This window comes from Solea solea, chromosome 9 (genome assembly GCF_958295425.1).
Source record: "Solea solea chromosome 9, fSolSol10.1, whole genome shotgun sequence".
In the NCBI taxonomy this organism is placed as follows: domain Eukaryota; kingdom Metazoa; phylum Chordata; class Actinopteri; order Pleuronectiformes; family Soleidae; genus Solea; species Solea solea.
In genome coordinates this window covers 10,666,431-10,684,210 of record NC_081142.1, presented here as the reverse complement: position 1 = coordinate 10,684,210, position 17,780 = coordinate 10,666,431, and the positions used below count along the sequence as shown (strand labels likewise).

At 39.2% G+C, this 17,780-nt stretch overlaps 3 protein-coding genes across 3 annotated transcripts; 2 read left to right on the top strand and 1 right to left on the bottom strand.

Moving 5' to 3' along the window:
- The first annotated feature begins 389 nt into the window (after positions 1–389).
- mrpl47 (mitochondrial ribosomal protein L47) lies at positions 390–3,591 on the top strand. Its single transcript, XM_058638403.1, has 7 exons — positions 390–539; positions 1,410–1,558; positions 1,826–1,886; positions 1,962–2,058; positions 2,192–2,322; positions 2,564–2,659; positions 2,753–3,591. Exons 1-7 carry the CDS (start codon positions 403–405, stop codon positions 2,862–2,864), a joined length of 783 nt encoding a protein of 260 aa, XP_058494386.1. The 5' UTR covers positions 390–402; the 3' UTR covers positions 2,865–3,591.
- On the bottom strand, positions 3,255–12,732 carry actl6a (actin-like 6A). The gene is made up of 14 exons (XM_058638402.1): positions 12,570–12,732; positions 11,385–11,461; positions 9,461–9,635; positions 8,112–8,212; positions 7,805–7,902; positions 7,568–7,662; positions 6,935–7,041; positions 6,189–6,278; positions 5,993–6,054; positions 5,146–5,260; positions 4,870–4,950; positions 4,455–4,550; positions 4,261–4,347; positions 3,255–3,851 (listed from the first exon to the last, which is right to left on the bottom strand). The coding sequence occupies exons 1-14, from the start codon at positions 12,592–12,594 to the stop codon at positions 3,771–3,773; spliced, it is 1,290 nt and encodes a 429-aa protein (XP_058494385.1). The 5' UTR covers positions 12,595–12,732; the 3' UTR covers positions 3,255–3,770.
- Positions 12,733–12,777: 45 nt separating this feature from the next.
- aldh7a1 (aldehyde dehydrogenase 7 family, member A1) lies at positions 12,778–17,657 on the top strand. Its single transcript, XM_058638401.1, has 2 exons — positions 12,778–12,920; positions 15,336–17,657. Exon 2 carries the CDS (start codon positions 15,341–15,343, stop codon positions 16,967–16,969), a length of 1,629 nt encoding a protein of 542 aa, XP_058494384.1. The 5' UTR covers positions 12,778–12,920; positions 15,336–15,340; the 3' UTR covers positions 16,970–17,657.
- The last annotated feature ends 123 nt before the right edge of the window (positions 17,658–17,780 follow it).

Here is a 17,780-nt window from a genome sequence, read left to right as displayed (position 1 = left end):
CTTCTGAAGTTCCAAACTGAAACTAGCTTCAATCTTAACGTTAGAGTAGATGAGAGTATAATTTTATGATTTAGTAGCTACTGTTGCTAACATTGTGACATACATTTTCCTGTTTTACAACCGTTGTTTATGTGTCTGTAATTTTATTAGCACTGTGTAGATTTCTGTTGTATTCTTATCCATTTCTAACCTTCCGCATTGTGTGTATTTTATTACACTTTGTGTGTTTTTATTTATTTAATATAAAGCACTTTGATGGAAAGCGCTATACAAATACATGTATTATTATTGTTATTATTTATGATATATTAATCACGTAACAATAATAATAATAATATATATATATATATTTAAAAGGTAGAGAAATGCATTTTGGGTATTGTGGGCGGGACTACTGTAAACATGGCGGCGTCCTCATCAGCAGGACGCGTCTTGACTCTTTGCAAGCAATTTCAAAATGTGATGAGGATATGTTCAGCGGTAAAGACTCAGCAGCACTGTGCCGTCAATGCGACCCAATACCTGAATCGAATTTACAGGTAAGAAGAAGCCGCTTTAGTACTAAATTGATATCGATGTTGTCTGTTTAAATGAAGAGACAGTAAAGTCACCGCGCGGACGGACCATTCAGGACTCATCTTTTAAATTAAAGTGTGAATAAAACGACAGTCCCTCCCGTTTAAAGTAGAAACCAGAGGCCACCTGCCGTTTTTGTGGTTTATCCGCTCTTGGACTTACATATTCATTAATTCAGTCAGTCAGGCCTGTGTCATGTGTATTATGTTTCAGATTTCAGTGTGTCTTTGGGATAAACTAGATGTCCTTCATAATGTTTTGATGATATAACTCACTAAATGAGAACAGGGAGTCACAGTTTGAAGAGTAATCCAGTCCAACATTATATTATTTGAAATTCAATGTTTGTTTGCTTTTCAACACAATGGTCATAAGTAAATAATTAAATCTTTATTCATAAACTACTTTTATAAGTGTTACAAAATGCTATGTGGTACATAAAAACAACAATATACTAGAGCAAATTAGATTAAACAGAAAAGGCTGGGAAGGCTAGTTTGTAAGTATATAGCATAAGTGCATCATTAAAATAATTATTTATATTTTAACCTCTCACCACTATATTTATAGTTAATTGTTCATGTATTTGTTGAACTAATGTTAACTAATGTTTGAATGTTTAACCAGTGTTTGAATGTTTTCCAGGTTTGTAATCAAGATCTTTCCATTTTCCTGCTGCCCTTATGGAAATAAAGTTGAACCTAATGACGAGAGACCTAGGATCTTCTTAATTTAGAAGGAAACATGCCTGCCTGTTGTATTTACTGTGTTAATATTCAAATCTGTTTTAATTCCCCATAAGTCCTGACAGACAATTTTTGTGTGTCTTCCAGGGAAAAGTCTACACTTGCTGCCCTTTCTTGGTGCAGTCCAACAAGCTCTTTGAGTCAGTATCGAGCTCTGCACACAACCATCAGCAGAAGAGGACTGGAAGAGTTTTTTGACCTCCCTGAGAACTGGGGAGAGACCAATGTGAAGTCAGGTAAAGCACTGAAGCATTCAGAAAACTTTGGCCTCCACTGTGAATTTTCAGACCTTTTTAATTTGAGATCATTTTAATATGTACCTAGTTGTGTGTGTAGATCAGCTTCATAATGATAAGAAACATTTTTTGTAAAGTCTCAATCTCAATTTTAAGTAAGTTATATTCACGAGCACCTAATAAAATTTATTAAACACTGTAGCACAGTTGTAGTTGCAAGGAATTCCTGATGATAGCTTTTCATTGTTTCCACTGATTATTTTGTAGGTGCTCCATGGACTGCAAAACATCTGAGAACTAAGAGCAATGAGGATTTACACAAACTCTGGTAAGGACTGCAGAGATTAGACTACAACTGCATAAAGATTTGTCTGCTGTGAGTAATGCTCTCCTCCTGTCTCAGGTATGTGCTGCTGAAAGAAAGGAACATGCTGCTGACAATTCAGCAGGAAGCAAAAAGGCAAAGGGTTCAGATGCCAAGTCCGGAAAGGTTAAGGAAGGTTGGTATGACCCTCAACAGACACGACTGTTGCTGTAGAAATGATAAATAACATTTGACAAATCTAATTCGGTAGCAGGGTATCATGCGTTGTGGTGGTTTCGTATGAATGATATAAATCTTCATCTTCCTAGATTGAACGTTCCATGATCCGGTTGGAGACAGTGGTCACTGAGAGAGAGACGGCTTTGCGTCTGCTGCAGACAGGACAGGAAAAAGGCCGACCAGGAGCCTGGAGGAGGAATCTATTTGGGCATGTCTACTGGTGAGGACCACTTCTCTATATAAATGTATCATGTCGTGCATACATAGAGAAGGATTTCACTCTTGCATAACTTTTGGGATTCAGTCTAGGTGGTTCCTTTTTTGTGCATATTTATTGACCAGTCTGAATTTTGAGTAAACTGACCCTCAGTCAGTGATCTATAACCTGTATCTTATAATGGGCCATGCTATGGAAAGTGGTGGTGGTGGTGTGACTCAAACATTTTTTCTCTTTCTGTCAGGTATCGATTCAAAGAGTATGCAATTCCTTGGTACATGAATAAAAGATATAAGCGAAAGAAGTTCTACACACCAAAGTTTGTCCAACCACACATGAGGTAAGTTGCAGTCTGACTCATTTAAGTTTTAAGAAGAAAGGTTTGTGGAAAATGTGACCCCAACCCTGAGTTATGTTCGTTTCCATTTTTCAGACTGCGTTTGGAGAAAAGCCTCCAGAATAGGATCAGGAGAGCAAACTTGAAGAAGCAAAAAGAGGCCAAACTGAGGGAGAAATTCCCTCAAATGAAGGTCTCTTCATTATGAAATTACAGGCTCTCATTGTACAGCTGTCACATGTTTCAAGAAAAAATGTCCTTTCCACTTCTTATTGATAAGTATATACATGGCAGTCCGAGTCATGCCAATTAAAATAACCGAGTGTCTTGTCATTTTTATCTGCGTTTAGATTTATTTGTCCAGCTGTTTGGTTGGTACTATAGGATAAATTATGCTACGCCCTAAAAACACACCAGATAGTGTGGGGAGGATTTTAGTTATTGTTGGGTATCATGTGACCTTGGATAATCTTTCAAATATAACTTTCATTACCCACTTGTCTGTACATATAAAATTGTTTCCTGTTAAAAGAAAAACCCACTCAATAAATATTTAACAAAAAGGGTTTTTTTCAGATACTTTGTAGCCAAGCAAAAGTGAAAATTAAATACAAATTTATTTGAGTTGACACATGAAGCACAGGCATGAACTGGCTGCCTTTGACAAGTTTACTCACTACATAGAAAAAGGCTTATGGACAAAAAACATTTTTTACCCCAAACTAAGGTTGATCTTCCTAAAAGTAGTTTACCGTGTTCTGCAAAAACCTTGCACGTTATGTGCTATTTTCCCCCCGTGACCAATAACTGAACTTCAATACACATCGAGCTAAAACTGACCGACTGCAAGGTGTCCACAAAACAGCAACAACCAAATGTTAAGGAGACAAACCAACTGTAATGACATAAACAGAAATAAACATTTTTCACTGTGACACAGTTTATATTGTGGATGTTTGCTGATGATGCTTTCCACAATAAATCATGGACCAATTCAGTAATAAAATGAAATCATACAAATGAAGTGAACTTCCATCAGTGCTCCTGAGTCTGGGGTCAACTCTGTAGGACTGATAATGCTGAGCTTATGGCAAAGAAAGTAACAGGAGAAAGGTCAAGGGCACTTCCTGTCCACACACTGCTTTCCTCCCTCCTCATACTCCTGTTTGGAAATCCACATCTGCTGGAAGGTTCCCTATCAGAATGAGAAAGCAAGGTTTAATTTGAGCAAATCATTGCAAATAGAATTAGCAAGTGTCAGGGGTAAAAAAACTAACATCTGTAGAACAAGCACTATATATTAAAACAAAGTTGTCAAGGGTGGATGTGTGAACTTAAAGTTCTCTTATTTTGCCTTTAATTTGGGTTTAAAATAACCTACATGTACACATGTTCATAAATCTATTAAGAAGTTTTCTTTAATCAACTACTAACATTCAAGAGGCTTCTTCAGTTCAGTTTAACTTAACTCAAGCAAGTCCAGTCGCCTGCAGCTAACTACAGAAGATGACGATTACATGGATGACTGAGAACCTTCCCAGACATATTTTTACATAATTTACCTTTAAATAATGATACGTTCTAATAATTAACTGTGTCCTTACAAGTGATGCCAGGATGGAGCCTCCTATCCAGGCACTGAAGCGGCGCTCCACTGTTGTGTTGTTGGCTATCAGCTTCAGCCTCATGCTCTGCCAAACACAGAAAAACATGTTCAGCCATATAAAAGTAACAGCAGAATGATAAAACATCAGGATAGTATTTTCTCTGAACCAAAAGTGGTATTACTGTAACTCACCGGGGGAGTTTTCTGGGAGAGTTCTCTGTTCAAACGGTCAGTGAAACCTTGAATGAGTGTGTTTCCTCCTGTCACCACCACACTGCCATACAAACCCTAAAATGCACCAAAGGAGAGTCTCTTTTAAAGATAGAAAAAGTAATATCTGAAGAGCAACACAGACACAGCTCTCCTCTAGTTTTCTAATATTGCCAAATGTTTTTCTATTACCAGAGAGGTACCCAAATATCTCTATAAAACATGTCCAAATCACTCCAGAAAGTGGTTTGTTTTACACACTCTGTACACTCTTGGTAAATAAAAATACAAAAATTATTTTTAAATGAAGTCATTGGAAATTCATTCTCATCATGAAAAGATCTTTGAAAGAACAGTAAAACATAGTTGAGTCTCCATGAAACATCATGATATTCACCGGCCGGATGTCAATGTCACACATTCCCACACTGGTTGTCACCACGTGGCCAACTCCCAACATGGTGTTTCCAGACAATCCCTGAAGAGATCAGAATAAACACACACATTACAAGACACTCTCAAATGACTCATAAACTACACATTTGGAAACTTAACAGCTTTCATAACACTGCTGGCTGTTTTATTTGGCAAAATATCCAGTGATAGATTATGTTTGGCTGTGGCTGCTCGATTAGCTTCACAGGCTGAAGGAGCATGCAGAGCAAGCACCAACCTTTGCATTAGAGGGATCAAATAAACCCTCTGGGATCTTCAGCCTCTCAGCACCAAAGTCACAGTTGTAGCCGTTGGGCAGCTCATAGTGCACTGTTGGCATCTGTGCAGCCACCCTGTGAAAGACACACAGAGATATCTGTTAGTTACTCCTTTACGGGTTAAATATTTTAACATGTCATAAGACTGTTGATTATTAAGTCCACCTGGTCATTCAAGCCAAAGAAAAAAATGACAGGCAGATGAAACATCCACATGTCACTGCTAAAAGATGTGTTATGTAACATTTTAGCATTAATCCAGCCAACAACGAGATTAATGTACTATAATATTTCAGTAATAGCATGTTATTTCCAAACTAATATCCAGGTAATAGCTTGGAAATAGCTAGGAATATTTGTATTCAAGGTAATGGACCGTTTCATTTTGGATGCGTTTAAATCCATCTCTGCTATAACTTCAGGGGGAAAACCATGTGAAACATCAGAAAGAGGAAGGAAATAATATACGGTACTACGAATTAACCAGTGTGTTGCCCGTTGTTTTATTTATTTTTATGTATTAATAGATCACAACTATTCATTGCCATTTGCACAAACTGGCCATGTAAAGACCAAAGGCACAGGGGATCAAAACAAGATAACAATTCCCATGATACCACGGTGCTTCCCAATGTCATCCAGTGCATTTCATTTTTGCATAGACTGGGAAGTTCCCAGTGGGAACCATGTGGAGTAACATTGGTATGTGAGAAATGATGGCTCTAAGGGTTTTAGGTCATCAACCGCAGCCAGCCTTTTCTTAAGTCATCTCGTGGAGTGACTTGAATATGTTAAAAACTCTCTTACTGTTCATCGTATGGAGAGTCTGACACCTGCAGCACAGACGCCTGGAAATCCTGGATCACACACTGCAACCATAAAGACAAATTTTATCATTTACATTCATAAATGTAAACTATGTTTCAAGACTCGATCATTATACCAATCTTAGCACAAATGATTTGCGGATATTGGATTGAATTCAGAAGAGTTCACTGCTTACATTACACATGTAGTTGTGCCATGAGCGGGTAACCTGAGGTAACTTCTCCTTTTTCTTCCAGCTGGCTGGGGATCCCTCCCGCACTGGATCCTGTGAGGACACAAAAAACACTGTAAAAGACTGCTGTGATCACAATCAGAATATATCAAAATAATATCAAAATTAACCCAGTTTTAGGCAGGAAATAAAGTGAATAACATGATGTATGCTCATAGCATGCATGAATATGTTTGTTCAGACAAAAGTATAAAACTTCTAATAGACGGTCAGTTAATGTTAAGGCTGTGTATTGGCAAGAATCTGGTGGTGCGATACATATCCCATTACAGGGGTTGTGATATATTGGAAATATATAAGCGAGGTAGTATATAGCGATTTTTAATACCCCAGAATTGTCTATTAAGAAAAAGTAATACTAACAATTTTCAGTTTTCTTAGTCTCTTGAGAGGAGAAGCGGAAGAGAGTCAAATTGCCTAAAGTTTGCTGCAGACTAGTGGTCAGACCTGTAAATACAACACAAAACTGCCAGTAAAACGCAGTCAAGAAAATCCCCACACTGAAAAGGTACTTAAAAGTTTCAATACAGTATTGTACCATGAGATGTAGTGTGTTAATGGTATGGAGGAGTTTCCTGTCATGCCTGTATGGCAAATATTAGGACTAGTAATACCACAGCTAACAACTAAAATATATATCATTCCACCTCTTTGTACTGACATATTTTAGGAATTCAAATGTGTTTCACCTTTGACGAAATCATATAAGGAGGGACTATTTCGGCACTCAGCTCTTGGAACAGCTCTCTGCACTGCATGCTCATGAAGTCTCCAGCCAGGGGCGACTTGACAATACCTGCCAGAGAGAATGAAAAACTTAGGATTCAGACTGGAAAGGAACACAATCAACCTCTACCATGTTAACTTAGAATACAACAATAAAAAAAACCTCTCCGTTTTAACTTGCACAGCCTGATGCACTGTGACCATAATTGTGCTTCTCTGACATACTGTACAAAGGGGCTGGAGTTACAGAACATGTACAATCCTCATCTTTCAGGGAACACTCCACTCCACACTCAACAGTCCAACAATTCCAAATCCATGACACCCTAACTGATGCTTGTATTAACTGAGCATTTGTAGTAGCAGCAGGCTTCATTAGTAAGTCTTGGGTGTTTGGCTCAATCAGTATGGCAGCATAAATCACAACAAGGTGTTGTATTCCCTCCCTGTATGTCAGCCACACCCAACGTGTATACTAATGAATGATTTGTGTTTAGAGGTCTGTAGAGGTCATCGTTGTCCAAAACACATTGAGTCAGTTTACCTTCAAATCGAGTTGCTACTGACTTGATGTGTTTTGGAGGTTGAAGGTTTACCTTGCTGCAGGACGTAACCGTCATGTACTGGAATGGCAGTAGTATGTGTGGCTCCGCTGTCAAGGACTAAACCTGTAGACCGGCCATTTGCAAAGCTTGGGAATGCAGAGTAAAGGAAATTCAATGCTGTTCATTATGCAACAGTTACATTGTAGGTTTAGAGAAACTACCAGAGTTTAACAAAAAAGTCTATTCAATCATCATTCTTTCTGGATCAAGTGAAGCAGTTAAGGATACGCAGAGAGAACAGCTGATTTGCAGAGGAAGAATGCAGGAATGTTGTAATGTTCAAACATCAGCTCTGTTAGTTTCTCTCGTTTCGCTCTTGTGTTCCACTGTAGGCACAAAACAGAAGTTCAACCACTCACAAAATATCACTGTCATTGTTGCCACAAACATTTCTCAACAAGGTGATAAAGACCACAAACAGTCTACATTGATCGCTATGGATGGTGGACTTTCTAACCCTCTCCTCAACTATCTCTAAAAAAAAAGACATCTTAAAGATCACCAGCTGGTAATCAACAAACGAAAGTTAACTCACTGAAGCTTCTGACATAAGCACTGGATGCAGGCTTGGTTCCGACTTGAAGTGCATCTTGTAGGTGTGATCCAAAATAGCCTGGAAACTGTCCCAGTCCTCAACTGTAAACAGAGCAGAAGGAAACACCAGTGAAGTTACTGCTGATTGGCCACTTTTAGGGTTATTAAAACATGAGATAATCATAATGTTTTTTAGATTCCATATCTATTTTTTTAACTGTTGTGCAGATACTGCTAACAAAACTACAGTAAATATTCTTCACACACACACACACACACACACACACACACATAAAAACCCCAGTGTCACAAAAAACGTGCCTTCCATTATCGGTGCTGGGTCAGATGGTGGAGAAACTGGAGCGATGATGAGCTTTTTTAGATAATAATTTCTTCCAGGTCAGCACTCTAGGGGAGCATGTGGTCCCATAATGCTGTTCTACTGCAATTAGGATGGGTGTCACATTTGTCTCTAAATAGCCTCACTGTCAAACACCATTGGACCAGATTCTGAAGAGCATCATTAGCTAGGTCAGTGCACCAGATCACTTGATGAATGTCTGCAGTTGCTGATTTGTCGGAGGTGACAAATCAAACACGTCTGCCAAATACATCATTTGTTACCAATAACTAGCAAAGAATTTCAATTTATTATTATACTGTGAATGTTTGGAGGAAAAGAAAAAGAAAAAGAAATTATTTTAATACACATACACACAGGGAAAAAGCATAGACCCTGGGGTCGTAACGATGACTAAATAAGCGATCAACAACAAAGTAATAACTGTTTTAACTCTATCAACAATTTTGATAACCGATTAACGTCACATCAAAAATAAAAGCCAAATATTATCCTGTATCAACTGCACTGATTTCAAGATGTATCAAAGTTTTTCAGAAAAATTGCAATTGGATATTTCTTTTCATAATGGCAACACTAAATAGGAGAGCTGATGACTTGGTCTTAAATAATCTCATTAATATTCATGCTTAGCAGCAGTCAACGATATATCAGTTATGGTTCTGACAAGTTCATCTATAAAGTCGGTTATGAGACCAAAACAGGTCAATTATGACATGAATCAAGCAGACTGGGATATACAAATATTAACAGCTCAGTTCATGTCATGATGTCATGATGTCATACCCTGACGCATAAATGAATGTTCATTTACAACACACATAAATGCTTAAAATATCCCATTGTTTTTTTTTTTATTATAAAACAAGTTCTTCCTATGCTTGATATTTGTGTCCACTCATGGATGACATTGCAGCAAATAAATAAATGTCGTCTTTGGATTTTAATTAAAGCTTAAGAAAAACCATAAACATCAACCAAACACTCACTCATGCCATTCTTGAGTGGAGACATGACCTCCATGTTCTCTCTGGGTACCCTCAGCTGGTTGGTATCGATGTAATAGGTGGTACCACTCTGCTTGCCCTTGTCACCATCCGTCTCCATGGGTGTGCTGCCATCCTCTCGGTCAAGAGTCACACCTATAACCGTCGGGAAGTCGGCCTGGACAACACAGGACACACAGTAAGGTACACTGCCACACACCCTCTTTTACTACTCAGTGCTTAACTGTGCTGCTCATTTGGATTACTGTCCTTGTCCCAGTATACAAGTGGGGGAATTGGTCGGTCCAAAGAAATTAACAGCTTGAATTTCTCCATAATTGTTTTGCGGTTGTCCTATTCTTCTGTGTACTGGCCTCACTTATCACTTCTCTTATTTTATCAGTTTTTATTCGGACTGACACAAAGAGTATCATAAGAGTGACATAAACAGAACAATGGCTATTGCAAGTAGAGCTGAAACGATGAATCGATTATTAATCGATTACTAAATTAATCGACAACTATTTTGATAATCGATTTGAAGCTTTTTCATGATTAAAACAAGATTTCCGATTGTTTAAGCTTCTTAAATGTGAATATTTTCTTCATTTCTTTGCTCTGGATAACAAAGAAATCATTAAAAGTCAATCATTTTGGTTTGTGGACAAAACAGGACATTTGAGAACGTCAGCATTTCCATGTTTGACGAACACCGATCAACATTTTTTAAGGTTTTCTGATATTTTATAGACCAAACGATGAATTGATTAATCGAGAAAATAATCGACAGATTAATCGATTATGAAATAATCATTAGTTGCAGCTCTAATTGCAAGTTCATCCAAATCCAAAATTGTGTGAATAAATTCCCATTTTTGTGAAACACTGAGTGTGTGAAGTGGAAGCAATGATCATCTCTCTATGAGAACTGTGAACTATTTGGAAATACTAAAATGTCCCCAACTTATTCATCAAACAGTGTGGCTTATATCTAACAGTACATCTTACAAAAACAGAAAGGGTTGTGTTTTGTAAATGTACAGAGTTTGAATCCTACATGACATGATTCCTGTGAAAAGATTGGTTACAAAACTGGGTTCTGTCATACTAACGTACTAGAATTGGACTCACTGCATACTGAGCCACATTAAAGGCAATTCTGACATGGCCGAAATAGAGTTTTTCTGATTCTGTTGCTGTTCTATTTTTCCTGCTAAATGTTCTATACGTTTTAATCACGTGTGTTAGTATATTACATAAATAAAGTCTGATTCATTGATGGATTGATAGAGATATAACACGTCAGAGGTGTCACACTTGCAAAACACCACTTAATATCACATTATAATGCAAGCATGAGCTGCGACCTCCTCTTCTTTAAACAGACAGACAGAATATAATACTAACTATATTTGCATTACATTCAGCATTACAGTTTATACATAAGCTTGTTAAGTGTTTTGTCCATGTTGTCATTTTCTTTGGCTTTTGATATTAATAGATTTCTTTTTGCACCATATATATGTTTTTATTGTGAAGTATGCATTATTCAAAACCAAACAAAGTATTTTACTTTTATGTCTGTGAAATATCATCATGAATATCTTAAGCAACCGGCCCCCTCTTGACGAAGCTAGATGCCCATTGGCCCCCAGTTCAACTGAGTAAAGTGTGCAGAGGGACTTTAATCCATCTCTCATATATGGCTTATCCAAGTAATGCTTGCAAAATCAAGATCTTCACCTAAAGCACAGGTAAATTCAAAACCAAGCAAGTATTCCAGAATGATCTGAACCCAATTAATGTTGTCTGTCTCCAGGGTGACAGACCTCATTTCTTGACATTGGCTTACCCCTAGAGGGTAGAGGGAAGATACAGAGAGGAAGGAAAGACAGAGTTAATTAGGTTGTTTGAGTGATACACTTACTTTGGGACAATCTTCTCCCGCATAGCCAGCTCTTACAGAATAAGAGCCTATGTCGAACACCAAAGCTCCGACCTCATCTAAGAAAATGAGAAGTGTTGTGAATATGATTAAAACAGTAAATTTAGCAATCATTAAAATAACTACTGGTATTGTTCCAGTATTGCTCTTGCAGCCAATGTGCATCAGTGTGAAATGTTGTCATTTTGTGTTTCAAAACCTCCATCAAGAAGTTTTCTTGGGATGTTATGAGGAATTTTTTTTTAAAATTGTTGGTGGTGATCCTGAGATACAGGAGATTCAGAACATTTTAGAAAATAAATGGTAAGCTTGTGACGCAGAGGTTTGCACTCTCTGAGAGCTTTTTCCTGTCAAATTATATATTATTTATTGTCAGTGAGTGCACTGTTAGATTAATTTCATCTAACATGAGGTGCTTATATATAGACATACAGGCATGGGTGTATTGGCATAAGAGGGTAATATAATACTCGACACACCTTTCATAACATTTGAAACATCTACTGATATTGATATGGGGACAGAAAGTAAACTCTGAAACTACAGATTCATCAGCTGATGTGTCAAACAATGTGGCAAAAGCTTCAAACACGTAAGTATCCTGGTTTACACGGTGTGTAAACCAGGATACTTACTGGGGGAAATATTACCATTAATTATCACACAGGTCTGTATGACCTACTGTATTAATTTAGTGATATTGCAAAAATCCTACTTTTACCTATTTTAAGTGTGTAATGCAACTGTCATTATAACATGTAAAGGTAGGTTACATGCCAGCCCTTGGATAAATTAGATCCTTATAATAATTTATAGTTTTGTGAGACCTACATTTTACACAAACAAGGTGATGCGTTCAAGAGCTCGGTAAGCCCACTTTCATTCATTTTCTTGCTAGTTAGGTAGCGGCACTGCTGTTGGTTTACATTATTGTTGTATTAACAAATGAAGCTACAATACACCAGACTTCATGCAATGAAAAAATAACGTGGTTGGGAATTATTACTCTGGAAAACGACAAGAAGCGCGTATATTTAACTACTTTACCACCGTCTACATGTTAGCCCTGCTAACTTAGCTAGCTAGCAACAAAGCTGGCTAAAGCTACAGTGCAGAACAACGTGGACAACAGCACGGTTTTATTTTTAATCATAAGATCTCACTCACCGCCTCCATACACTCCGCCACTCATCCTATAAACGATCACAATAGCAACTTTTCAGTGTAAGTGGTTACGGTAGAAGTGGAGCCGCTGAACGGTTAATCACAACAAAGGGGATCCGCTAGCATGGGTCAATCTGGCGAAGCAGGCGCCACACTGTGTTGAGCCCGCTGTCCAATCAGAACACAGCATAGTGGCACTACTTCCGCCAGACGCACATCTGCGTGTAGCCCCGGCGTCAACCTGTGAGGGGCAGCAATGAGAATCTAACCTACCGGAAAACCAAAAGAAAGAAGAACATCAATAATTCTTTCTTTCCTAGGAGTGGACGTGGCCTCCGAGCACCTGATATCAACGTGAGTAAAAACTTATCTCACGAGCACAAAAGTGTCTTCAAATCGTTTCAATGCAAAGGTGCATGTAGCGAGGGTCCAGATATCTTATCGGTTCGTTGATGTGTGTCCGTGTAAATTGCAGGACCTTGAGTGGCGGTCGTTTATCTCGGCCACCATGTCGTTCCATGCTGCCAACTTTTTGCACTCAAACACATGTACAATGTGGGATTGAACAGATTCAATAACTAAATAATTTAAATTGTTTGCAGTCAGAGACACGCCTCTATCATTAGGGTCAAGATTCAAAACCTCACGGTGGCAAACCTGGATTAATTGCTCGAGTGCATATTGTGGTTAAGGTAACTTTGTTGCCTTAAACTTAAAAGAAGGGTCCACGATAGTGTAATTTAATGCTTATTTATAATAAATAAACTTGTTTCTATTTGATGCAGTGGAAGAGAATATATTGAACAATTGCCTTCGTTCTAAGTGAACGGGGAAAACATATACAATTAATTAGTAACCTGAACCTGTTCTAAGTTCACTGGTGCAGTTTTTCAAGTTTTTTGGCATTCTTCCATTCCTTCCTGAGAGACTTTCTTAAATCTGTCTCTTCAAAGCTGTGATATTGGACCCGTGATTCTCACGTCAGGGCTCTGTGAAGGCCACACTATCTGTTGCTGAACACATTGTTCTTGCTACTGAAGATAGTACTTTCTGACCATGACACTGCTTTTTGCGTCATTGTCATACAGCAGAATGAATTTGGTACAGTGTGTGACACTTGTGCATAGGACTGTATTTTTGACCATATACACACGGACAATCTTCTTCCCTTCTTTGACGCTAATTTACTCACAGCAGCCAATACTTTAAGCAATTCTCCTGTGACCTCTGGCATCATCAGGGCGTTTTTGCCCAGACAACTGCCACTCACTGAATATTTTCTTTTTTAGAGCTTTCGCTGTACACCTTTAGAGATGGTTGTGTGAGAAAATCCCAGTAGATCTGCAGTTTTTAAATATTCAGACAGCAGCCTATCTACCACCAACAACCATGCCACGATCAAAGTCACCCACATCACCATTTTTTTTTCTTCCCGTTGTCAGTTTGACAAGTCATACTGACCATCTCAACATGCCTAAATGCATTGAGTTGCTGCAGTGTGATCAGCTGATTTGTACACCTGTGTTGTTTATGTGTACCTGTCCAGCGACTTGAACGGGTGTACCTAATGAAGTGGCCTTTGAATGAATGTATTCATTTAATTTAGTCATTTTGTTTAATTTTGGCAGACTCTGACGGTTTGTATTCCATGTAGTAACTGTACTATTTTCTTCATACCAGTTGACCCAATTAGAGCGGCAACAACCAATTTAATACCTGTGCATTTTCACGAAACTGACCTTGACACTTCAACCATCAATTTTGAGTTTCAATTTGTTATGAATGAAAACTACAAATAAACAGCAAATATACACAATGCAGGGTCTGTATTCAGTTATGTTTCTTCTTTGTTTAAAAAAAAAAAAAAAAAGACAAACGATAAACCCAAATTAAAATAGTTGCAGGGAAATCTTGTTGCTTGACTAATTGACTATTAAATATGCATAAATGAGGAAGCTGTAACCTAGGGCATCTTTTTTAAAAAACAAGCTATCTTTGGAAAACACCTGTTGACTGTAGAACATGTGCACTGTCGCCTGCAGTACACTGTTACACAACTGACACACGGCTTCCATTATTTATTATGTCAGTGACGTTGATAGATTTTTTTCAACCTAGTGAGTTCCATGACCCACAGGTGCTGATATATATGGATCCCTGTGTAATACATTGGGCCCCCAATCAAAGTATTATTTCTTGAGAAATTGTATTATTAAACTCCTGTTTGGTGCTGGTGGCCTGTGCTGAGACGGGGGTGGGTTTATCTTGTGCGCACAATATGTGGAGAAACATTATGACATTGCTACTCACGAACAGGTGTTATTAAAGGTGAGTTAATGTGTGTTTTGAGCAGTTCATACTGTGACAGTCCTTGTATGTGTGTGCGGCACGTCAGAGGGCACTGGGAACAGGAGGAGAGACAGCAGATGTAATGTCAGCTCTGACACTTCACCAATTAGTCCACCTTGTGTCGTGTTCAATACGCTACCACAATGAATGTTGTATGTATATTGAGGAAACTCAACAATGTATTGTTGTCAAGGAAGAATGAGGTGTGTCCGTGGGACATATGGACAGTGAGTTTGATGTGTCCTTTTAGATTTAAATGCATCCCTGAATGTTGAAGTTTTTTTGTTTTTATTTACAGTATAGCAGCAGTTTATCCAACTGAAGTATTGTTTTGTGAAGTATTTGTTTGAAATTTTATAATTTTATATAATTGTCAGTTGTAAAATTGTAAAATAAATTTTTCATTTTGTTTGCTTTCAGCATCCATGCAGCGCTGCCTCACTCTGACTTTTGCCCAGCGCAGCAGGCTCTTTTTGAGAAATCAATTTGTAACGGTCCACTGCCAGCCGACAGCAGCCATGTCCAGTCTCCTCATCAACCAGCCCAAATACTCCTGGCTGAAAGAGCTCGGCCTGTCTGAGGACAACCCCGGTGTTTACAATGGCAGCTGGGGAGGTAGTGGAGAGGTCATCACATCATACTGCCCTGCCAACAACGAGCCAATTGCCAGAGTGACCCAGGCAACCTTGGGGGAGTACGAAGAAACTGTCCAGAAGACGAAGGAGGCTTGGAAGGTTTGGGCGGACATCCCTGCTCCAAAAAGAGGGGAGATTGTGAGGCAGATTGGTGACGCACTAAGAAAGAAGATCAAGGTCCTCGGGAGCCTGGTGTCTCTAGAAATGGGTAAAATTTATGTTGAGGGAGTGGGCGAGGTTCAGGAATACGTTGATGTTTGTGACTATGCTGTGGGTCTGTCTAGAATGATTGGTGGTCCCATCTTGCCCTCTGAAAGACCAGGCCATGCTCTGCTCGAACAGTGGAACCCCGTTGGTCTGGTCGGCATTATCACCGCCTTCAACTTCCCTGTGGCAGTGTATGGCTGGAACAATGCCCTCGCTCTGACCTGTGGCAATGTTTGCCTTTGGAAAGGAGCTCCAACCACCCCTCTCACAAGTGTTGCAGTCACTAAGATTGTGGCTGAGGTGCTGGAGCAGAACAACCTTCCTGGTGCAATCTGCTCTATGACCTGTGGAGGTGCCGATATTGGTTCAGCTATGGCAAAGGACGAGCGTGTGAATCTGGTGTCATTCACTGGCAGCACTCATGTTGGCAAGATGGTGGCCATGACGGTGCAAGAAAGGTTTGGTCGCAATCTATTGGAGCTCGGCGGAAACAATGCTATAATTGTGTTTGAAGATGCTGACCTAAATCTTGTGGTGCCGTCTGCTGTATTTGCATCTGTGGGAACTGCTGGTCAGCGCTGTACCACAACCAGGAGGCTGATTCTGCACGAGAGTGTTCATGATACAGTGGTTGAGAGGGTCACCAAAGCTTACAAACAAGTCCGCATTGGAGACCCCTGGGATCCCAACACCATGTATGGGCCACTGCACACCAAACAAGCAGTGGATCAGTACTTGGCAGCTATTGAGCAGGCCAAGCAACAGGGCGGCACTGTGGTCTGTGGTGGAAAGGTGATGGACCGTCCTGGCAACTATGTGGAGCCCACCATTATCACTGGACTGGCTCACGACGCTCCCATCGTCCAGACAGAAACATTCGTCCCCATCCTCTATGTCCTCAAGTTCAAGACAGAAGAGGAAGCATTTGCCTGGAACAATGAAGTCAAGCAGGGTCTTTCCAGCAGCATCTTCACCAAAGATATGGGCCGGGTTTTCCGCTGGCTGGGGCCCAAAGGATCGGATTGCGGCATTGTGAATGTCAACATTCCTACAAGCGGAGCAGAGATCGGAGGAGCATTCGGTGGGGAGAAACACACTGGAGGTGGAAGAGAGTCTGGCAGTGACTCATGGAAGCAGTATATGAGGCGTTCAACGTGCACAATAAACTACAGCAAAGATCTTCCTCTGGCTCAGGGAATCAAGTTTGAGTGAGGCTTCGGGTTTAAACATGTTTAAGTGTCGGTGTGGAGCAAAAGAATAGCACTTAATGTGTCTAGGTAGCCAAGTGTTGCCTAATAAATGCAAGACTTCCTTTTGCTGTTGCATTTTTGAAAAGCGTTACAGATCATATCTATCTCTCTGGTAATGAGTCTTAATATTAATCTCAGAAATTTGGAAACTAGTTTTGTAGGTCAAATATTGTTCCCCTATGGTGTGCACTTTTCTTCATGAGGGTTTGGGTACAAGGTTACTGTAATAAATACTTATAAATCTTACCACTGTTTCAGAAGAACAACCAGACTAGACATGTAGCAATTCTAAATGTGACAGTCAGTTAAGAGGCAGATTTTTTGACAATAGTTAATGTATTAACAGAAAGACACCTTAGCTTGCAAAGCAAAGTCCCTGTAGTACAAACAGCGTTTCACCACACTGTTTGAAAGACATCATATTAAGGGCTCCAGGATCATAAAAAACAAACAAATGCATGTTAATAGAAGGTGACTGTTAAAGCTCCTGCTGAGGGTAACTCTAGTACACTATCAGAAGTGACTAAAGATATTAAAAGGTTTGTGTGTTGTGGCTGATTAGTGCAGTTGTTTGCATCTGAAGTGCCATTGAAGTCACAATGTGCTTGTCAGTCTGACTAGCAAATAATAAAGGTTCCTTGTTGATATGAGGACTTAGTCTGTGTTTTTTTTTCCCCATATTCTCTACATACTCCATTGCCGCAAAAAGCATTAATAAGAGGGCACAACATTTTTGATCCTATGTGGATCTTCCTCAGGTGAGTTTGATAACT

Bases quoted from the DNA above. Each gene is read 5' to 3' on its own strand.
- aldh7a1 (XM_058638401.1), top strand. From the start codon at position 15,341: ATGCAGCGCTGCCTCACTCTGACTTTTGCCCAGCGCAGCAGGCTCTTT.
- mrpl47 (XM_058638403.1), top strand. From the start codon at position 403: ATGGCGGCGTCCTCATCAGCAGGACGCGTCTTGACTCTTTGCAAGCAA. The intron at 1,887-1,961 runs GTAAGGACTGCA...CTCCTGTCTCAG, and splicing joins GAGGATTTACACAAACTCTG to GTATGTGCTGCTGAAAGAAA. The intron at 2,059-2,191 runs GTTGGTATGACC...TCATCTTCCTAG, and splicing joins GTCCGGAAAGGTTAAGGAAG to ATTGAACGTTCCATGATCCG.
- actl6a (XM_058638402.1), bottom strand. From the start codon at position 12,594: ATGAGTGGCGGAGTGTATGGAGGCG. The intron at 9,636-11,384 runs GTAAGTGTATCA...TGTGTTGTCCAG, and splicing joins CGGGAGAAGATTGTCCCAAA to GCCGACTTCCCGACGGTTAT. The intron at 6,279-6,934 runs GTGAAACACATT...GTGTCCTCACAG, and splicing joins CTTATATGATTTCGTCAAAG to GATCCAGTGCGGGAGGGATC.